The 8,354-nt window shown below is 35.0% G+C and overlaps 1 protein-coding gene across 2 annotated transcripts in view; it reads left to right on the top strand.

Moving 5' to 3' along the window:
- The first annotated feature begins 1,298 nt into the window (after positions 1-1,298).
- LOC120532788 (caspase activity and apoptosis inhibitor 1) overlaps positions 1,299-8,354 on the top strand; it is a 91,672-nt gene continuing 84,616 nt past the window's right edge. For both annotated transcript variants that reach the window (XR_005634368.1, XM_039759168.1), the window contains exons 1-2: positions 1,299-1,615; positions 3,644-3,832. Coding sequence is in view for 1 of the 2 variants with exons in the window: in XM_039759168.1 (XP_039615102.1) it covers positions 1,514-1,615; positions 3,644-3,832 (291 nt within the window). In the remaining variant the exon portion in view is untranslated. The remainder of the gene's footprint in view (positions 1,616-3,643; positions 3,833-8,354) is intronic.

Here is an 8,354-nt window from a genome sequence, read left to right as displayed (position 1 = left end):
ATGAGAGGAAGTTAGTAATTATTCTTCACAGGGGTCCTGTGAATCTATGAAGCTATATTTTCTTCTCAAAATAGCCACTTGCGATAGGACTTTTGCAGTCTAATATAACCAATAGTGTGATTTTCCTTAAAACAGTTATACAGTACATTGCCTTTGTTTCTGAACGTGACAGTGCATAAATGTTTTCCTTTGGTAGAAGTGCTCCTGATAATTAAATCAATTGCACTATCATTTGGACAGCGTGGTGGCAAAATGAGTGACCTTTGCTTAGTGAATGTATCTGTGAATGACTTATGCGAAGTCCCTTCACCAGGCAACTAATATGCTTTGTACAGCTCTAAAACAACTTATCAAATATTCTACATTCTTCATTTCTATACATTATTGTTGCTAATTCTAGTTACTGCTGGCTCTGCCCAACCTTAATGCTAATAAAAGGGAATGTTTCTGCTTTTCCTTTTTGTTATCGGTCATCATGAATACTCAGTTTAATTCACATGCTTATTTATTAATTACATTTACAAATAACAGCTAATTAAAGTTAACAATGAAACATTTAATGTACAATATATTTTACTGTATGTAAAATGTGTTTATAATAAATTTTGATTTGACTTTTATTTGTCTGCGGTGGGCAGGCGCCCTGCCCTGGGATTTGTTCCTGCCTTGCGCCCTGTGCTGGCTGGGAATGGCTCCAGCGGACCCCCGTGACCCTGTGTTAGGATATAGCGGGTTGAGTAATGACTGACTGACTTTTATGTGTAATGAAGTTCTTTAAATCAATGTAAAGTATCAATCCACAGCTGGTAAACAGCAATCGTGTATTATTATTTCTAAGCGCAGATGTGGACACTTGGTATGGAAGAAAGAAAAAAATCGGATATTTTTCTGAATCCAGAAAAAAATGGCAAAATATATCAAGTTACAATAATCAACAATTAAAAATAATGTACCTAGTACGTCTGTGTTCTGCTATCCACTTACCGTTATTAACTTTTAAACTTTTAGTGTAAATCAATATTTTCAGACTTTCCACTCAGAAAATGCGAGTCATGTATAAAGATTGAATCAAAGTACACATCGATACCAATTGACACGATATATTCTATGAGTTTCATTTTGTTCACTCCCTTTGCACCATGCGAGCTCCCGTACTATGACTTAAAACAGCGCGAGATCGAGACAGGAAGTTCTAATTGGCCCGTATTAAATCAACATTTGACGTTACATCCAGTCATAGGGTAAACTTAACCACACGTCCACACCGGAAGTATGTTTCTATAGGATGGACAACAAAAAAATTACCCAGTTATACATGTATAATGCCTGATGTTAAAATAGTGCGACATTAATCGTATGCTCGTTGTTCGGAAAAGTCTGTTTATATTTTTGGTCCTTGCGTTTTACCTTATCTGACGGCATTCTATAAACCACTGCTCTGTGATTGGACGTTATTGTGAACGTAGCGTGATTACTTAAATGCTGTCGATATATATAAGCAGATCGTGATATAATGACAGGTAAAAAGTCGTCAAAAGAGAAAAAACGAAAACATTCTCACTCCGATGGACGGCATCTAGATAGAAAGAGGCGAAGCACAGAATCCAGACTAAAGGTACAAAATAAATATTTCAGAAATACTGCAGAAAATAATTTGTTGGAATGTATTGCAAACAATATGGACAACCATGTTATCATCCTTAAATGTCATTTTGGCGTTGTTATGTCATCTTTTTATTTTTATACTTGCAGATTTAATATGAATAAATGGAAAATTGGAAAATGGATAATTTTAACAGCATAAAAAAATCTTTCGCAACAGATGTCGGCATACAGTAAAATTCATAGCGTTCCGTGAATTCTCACTTGAATCATTTTAGTTGGATATGCAGCCAATTTCGCCTGAAATTAATATACTATTTCAGATTGTTGAAATTGGCGTCATCAGTTAATATTTAATATAGTGCCGTTTACACTGAGAATTGAAATGCATTGCGGCGAATTTCTTCACCTGTTTAGCTCGTGCATATTGCATTATTGTAGGTTGAAGGCAAGTCCAATAGGGAAAATTGTCTTATGTTAAATATAAAAATGCATTTTTTAGAAATCACGAGACTAGTATCATTTGCACACAATTTAAAATGAAGGCGTACAGAAATGAATCTGCAGAGTCGTCTACTGCGAATATTAATTTTTAAGTGAGAAGAAGTGATTACGGATACGTACAAGAATATTGTGCACAAATTTAGCGTTCCCAGCACATAAGCTTAGTGATTAGAATGAATTATAAAACTTAGATGTATCTTAAACATTTTATTCATTATCATTTAAAGTGTATGTGCACTCATTTTTGGAACAACTTGTGTATGTAAATTCGATGTAGCCCATAAGTCCGTGAATTCTTATGCAATGGTCTGTTTGTGGCGCATTTGTAATGCCCTGTATAGCCTTTTCTCAAATCATTTCATAATGTTTTGGTGAATTATTCGAAAGGGTGCATGCTATAGTTTAGGTCTGTCTAATAAAGTGGAATCTTGGGGCATAAAGCCAACAATGTGGAAATATCAGAGGGTCAGCTGCAAATCAAGACCAGACTACATGGTACAATATTAATTGGAGACGATGCATAGGTCTAATTCATGTTGCCGTGAACAGTGGAACAAGATCAATACCAAATTTAACTAGTTTGCAGCTAGTTATGTTGTTGTTTCATGTTTCTCCTGGGTTTTCTCATCTGTCTCTCTGATTGCACATTAACAGTGTCATGCTGCCATTTAATGTCTTGCCCTGTTTCAAATAACGATTTGCAGCTGGTCATGCTACCAGTAATGACAAGGACATTAGCAAAACACAAAACTGGAGAAGAATCAGTCAGGAAGGATAAGGAGAGAGCAATTGTCTGTGGCCACCGCATGGAAAACCATTCCCTTTTGGGGGTTGTCTTAATGTTGCCTCTCCGGTGCACCTGTTGTCACATTCATTTGCGCCAAAGCAGGTGAAGTTAATTCACAATTACTTAGGCATCCTAACTGGACTAATTGATATTCCTGAAGCTTAATTGACTTGGTGTTAGACTGTCATGATTAAGTGTTCCCTTAATTTTTTTAAGCGGTGTATTTGCAATCTTTTGTCCTACTTTTACCTTCAGCTCCATTCCTGTGTTTTCATATGTGTCTGAACCTGTCTTCTCTGGCACTCCCTTTGCTGAGCATGTACTCTAATTGTTAAGGATCCTTTCTCGCCACTTGTCTGGTTTTACACTTTCTGTCTTTGAAGGCGAGCAATCTCTTGGCGTGCTCCTTTTCTCCTCCTTCTCTGTTTCACATTGCATTTTCTCATTCTTCGTGTCAAAAAATGCCAAACTGACTAATCACATCAAAGCCAAACTGACCGATCATTTTGTTCTGAGGGTCTGAACAAACAGACCTTATTGCTTTACTATATAGTATAAGTAGATTGATGTTTGCTATGTATTGTGTAACCTTGTTAGCTTTGCAATAATAATCAAAATATACTTTATTGTACACAGTTTTATAATATAAAAATGTAATAGTCAAAAAGACTCGAGTTAAAGAGAAGAAAATTTTACACAAGTGTAGATACTCATAGATGTGTAATTGTTTAATTTATTTTTTTTTACCAGGATGTGAAAAGTGATCGTGAGAATGAAGGTGTAGAAGAGCCAAGTGATATTGAGGAAGGAGGATTAAACTTAAGTGTGCCTTTCAGACCTATTAGTGCCTATATCACTGACAGGAAAGAGATGCTGGAACAGTGCTTCAGAGTTATAGGAGAAAAAACACTTCAAAAAATGCTTCCTGATGAATTAAAGGTAATTGCCTTTTTTTACTTTATTTGTTGATGGATTGTCTTGTTAAAAATAGAAGAAAACCATGTCATTTTTCTTTGGTGCCCCACATACCCACTCTGTGACATGATTTCTTGATAATCAGTTCAAAATGCAAACAAAATTTTGTTTGCATTATTTGTTTATTTACTCTTACTTATAGTGAAATGCTTATGATATATTTCATTACAAAAAGGGTGACATATTTGCTCCTGCTTTTTTTCATTTTTGACCACATTTGATGGTATGCAGACATTCTGTCAAGAAGTTTTCTCGGATGCTTTCTTTGTTTCTTCATTTCCTGTCAAAACCTGATTTAGGAGTATTTGGTTAAATGACTACCATTTTGAGTTGAAAAGCAAAAAGCTAATCTTCTTCTTTCGGCTGCTCTTTATTTTAACTTGGATAAAGCTGCCTTTAAAGGTATTGCTTCTTTGATCATACTGTATTTTTATCCTAATCATGGGTTTATTAAGAGAAGTTTTTCCCTTCAATATCTTTTTAAATTTTTTGTTTTATAATTACTAATTGTTAGCATATATATGTTTATATAAATATACCTGGGCACTGTTTGTGTGGCACTGACCTTGTATAAGTTATTATGGGTATATGCATACCTAACTAAAAACGTATCCTATGTCTTATCTTTGGCTGATTCTTGCCTTCTGTGCAGTGCAGCTGGGATAGTTCTAGCAGCCTGAAAGGGAATAAAGTGGTTTAAGAGAGTTCTATTCAGTTTTTATATAGTGCTCCTCAATGAGTGCTGTAATTATTTCACAAGTCAATACAATTGCGGAAACAGAGTAGAGGAGGGTTAGTAATGGTTATTACATTTACAAATAACAGCTAATTAAAGTTTAATATATAAACATTTAATGTACAAAATGGAAACATTTGACCATTTATATTTTTCTTCAAGGCAGAGTCATAGAAGTGGAGCAACTAAGCATTTCACTATATATTTTACTGTATGTAAAATATGTTGATGGCAAATTTTGATTTGACCTTATTTGTCTGCAGTGGGCTGGCGCCCTTCCCAGGGATTTGTTTCTGCCTTGCACCCTGTGCTGGCTGGGATTGGATCCAGCAGACCCCCGTGACCCTGTGTTAGGATATAGCGGGTTGAGTAATGACTGACTTATGTGTAATGACATTCTTTAAATCAATGTAAAGTGTCAATCCACAGCTGGTAAACAGCAATCGTGTATTATTAATTCTAAGAGCAGATGTGGACACATGGTATAGAAGAAAGATTTTGCCATTTTTTCTGGATTCAGAAAAATATTATCTGATTTTATTCTATCAAGTTACAGTAATCAACATTTAAAAATATGGTTCATAATTATTGATTTACTTGTGTTTTTATGTAAATGACTTATCAATAGAGATGGAATATCCATAGCTAACCAGCTATAATTATTGTATTCAAAAATACAGTAGTGAGTCTTCAGCCTGAATTTAAAAGCTGAGACTGAAGGAGCATCTTTTACATAAAGATCCTTGTAATTGTAGTAGTCCTGTGTCTTGAGATCTCAATCCACACTCTGGTTTGCAATTAATGACAGACTCAGATTGGTAAACTGAGCCTTGGCCATTAAAGGCATTATATGTAAGGATGAATTTGAAGTAAGCCTTAAACTTAAGTTAAAGCCAGTGTAAAGCCTTTAGAACAGTTATGTGGTTGTACTTTCTATTTCTTGTAATTATATACTTATAGCAGTATTTTGAATGAACTGAAAGCTGTGTATCGTTTAAACACATTAGTTAGTCCTACTAGAAATAAATGGAATCCTCTATGTTTAGAACCCATCCTAATTTTCCAAAACTTTTTTTTAGGTAGTTTTATAATGTGTGTTTTAAAAGATATGCTGGTTTCAAAGGTAATGCCAAAGTTGCCTGGATATCCAGTAAAATTGTTTACATCATTTGACATAAAAAAATAACAGAATATTGTTGTAGTCTTCATCACTCCCCCATTAAATAACATTACTGTTTTGTATTCGGAAACAAATATTTGTCATCCATCCACTTGTTTAACTCCCTGATAAAATTAATTAAGGATGCTATTGGAGAACTGTCATTTGGTCTAAAACAGGAGTGTCCAAGTCCAGTCCTGGTGTACCACAGTGGCGACAGGTTTTCATTCTAACCCTTTTCCTAATCAGCAAGCAGATTTTACTGCTAATTAACTCCCTTTCCCTTCATTTTAATAACCCTGTATTTAAGGATTCAGTCCTCTCTATTGATTAATTTCTTCATTAAATGGTAGCCAAACAGAAATGAGATGTGAAGTGAGTCAATAGACGATGAGCTAAATGGGAACATCTCTAGCCAATTTCACTACAGCTTCTTAATGAGAATCCAATTGTTGCTGTTAATTAAAGCCATTATTAAATATTATGACTTATTGCTGCTTTCATTCTGCCACAGCAGACTGTTTATTTTCTGTCTTTCCTAAACCACCGTCAAGATGTTTTGGTGATGTGAGCATGCCAACATGATCAAGACCTTCACCCTTCTTTATTTTCAGGTTAGATGATCATGTGGCGGCTTGTTTTGTGTCTCATTATTGTTTGGCTGCTCATTAAGGAAAAAGAAACAACTAAGGGGTATGAGTCATTTCAGTTAAAACTAAGGCAAAACAAGTTAATCAGCAGCAAAAACAGCGCACTAATTAAGAAGATGGTTAGAATGGAAAAACTGCAGCCACTATGGCCCACCAGGACCGGAGTTGAACACCCCAAGTCTAAAAGAAAGTATAGATTGTTTTCACCTGTATATGAGTGTAAATGAGTATTTAAATTTTGAATATTATGATAGACTACTGTCAACACATGTACATACTGAAAACGATTTGATAAATATGAACTAAAAAAAAGACAACACCAGCACCTGAGAGTCCAACGTAATTTTCTACCCTCTGTAATAGAATAGAATCGTTAATGGTGCCAAACACGTATTTAAATATAGCAACATAATTACAGTAGAATTTCCTTCGGGTTAGTGCAGTTTCTGTACTGTGACTAGTGCGGAAGCCAGACTGAACTTTCTGAGGTAAATTGTGATGTGTTAGGTTGGACTGAAACTAGTGAATTTATTCTTATCCACATTTCCACTTAATTAAGCCTTCTACTTGTTATTCAAAAAGTTTAATTACAGTATGACTAAATAGCATGCAACATAAACACAAAATGGAATGTTAAAATATAAACCCTGAAATGCAGTACATTTAAACAAATATACTGTATACTGTATACACTTTTTTCTTTTTTCCCCCGACCCTTTCCTCTGTCCACTGTATTCTAAAATAGATTTTTCATTGTGCAAACAAAAACAATTTCATTTGAATATAGAATGTCTGAAAATATCTTTATTGTCTTTTTGTGAAATATCCACTCTAAAACAAACTGAGTTAGAATACAGGACACCAAGGGGTGGCAGGTGTGGTAAATGAAAAACGTATTAATGGCCAGTCAAAAATGTTACTACATTTATGAACAACTTCAGATACCTGTCGTCTTTTATTTTGCCTTATATGTATTTTTAATACAGTTTCAGCACTCTGATATTGTGCAGGCTTAGTTCATTGTGTCAGTTCAGGTTTGCCAAAAACGAGTGAAAATTAGTTATATGTAATTTATCGTAGGGATCTTCTGATCAGGTTTTTCAGGGCTGATACCTGTCACTAATTTTATGTTACTTATTTGGCAGATTCTTTTTGTTTTTTATTACCCTTTTAAAAAAAATTTTACACTATGCTCTCACATAACCAGATGCATAGAAGCCTTGTGTTCTGTATTAATGTGTTTAAGTTTGGTATTTTTATCATTTAAACTATAGACCACAGATGCTACCTGTTAATTTTTTGAGAAAATTATAATTCTTTAAGATGAATGTTTAGTGACCATAAAAATACTAAAGTAAATGAAATAACCTTAAAATACATACTTTTTAAAATATGTACAGAAAATATTTATCTATAGTACATATGACGTAAAAGAAAATAAAATGCTTAATTATAAGCTGTCATATTGTTTAATTTAGTCTGTCATGTACTTATCTCAAGCAAAGCTTAATTTAAACAAAAGTAGTTTTCATTATTTGTCTGACACAAAATATGTATTACCTTAACTTGATGGGATGCTCCTAGCATACAGACATGCTTCCTGGCCAGGGGAGAGAGGTTCCATACCCGGAAGAGATGGACAGCCCACCAGAAGAGGAAAATGTCGCTGGGGACTCTTTATTCCCCCAGGATGCTAGATGGCAGCAGCTCCAGATATTATTACCCAGTAAGAAACCAGTAGGGCATGCTGGGTGATGTAGTCTGGCAGAACAGCCCTTCTGGGGTCCATGGTTGCCATAAATGGGCGATGCAGGGAGATGTGGTCCCTGTTATGTTGGACTTCCTTATGACCCAGAAGTGCTTCCAACAGGCAGCAACCCTGGCACCGGAAGTACTCCATGGTCCATAATAAAAGGGACCACACTCTTATCCAGATGAGTC

This window comes from Polypterus senegalus, chromosome 7 (genome assembly GCF_016835505.1).
Source record: "Polypterus senegalus isolate Bchr_013 chromosome 7, ASM1683550v1, whole genome shotgun sequence".
In the NCBI taxonomy this organism is placed as follows: Eukaryota; Metazoa; Chordata; class Cladistia; order Polypteriformes; family Polypteridae; genus Polypterus; species Polypterus senegalus.
Note: the sequence above shows the minus strand (reverse complement) of the source record. Positions and strands in the feature narration are given on the sequence as shown.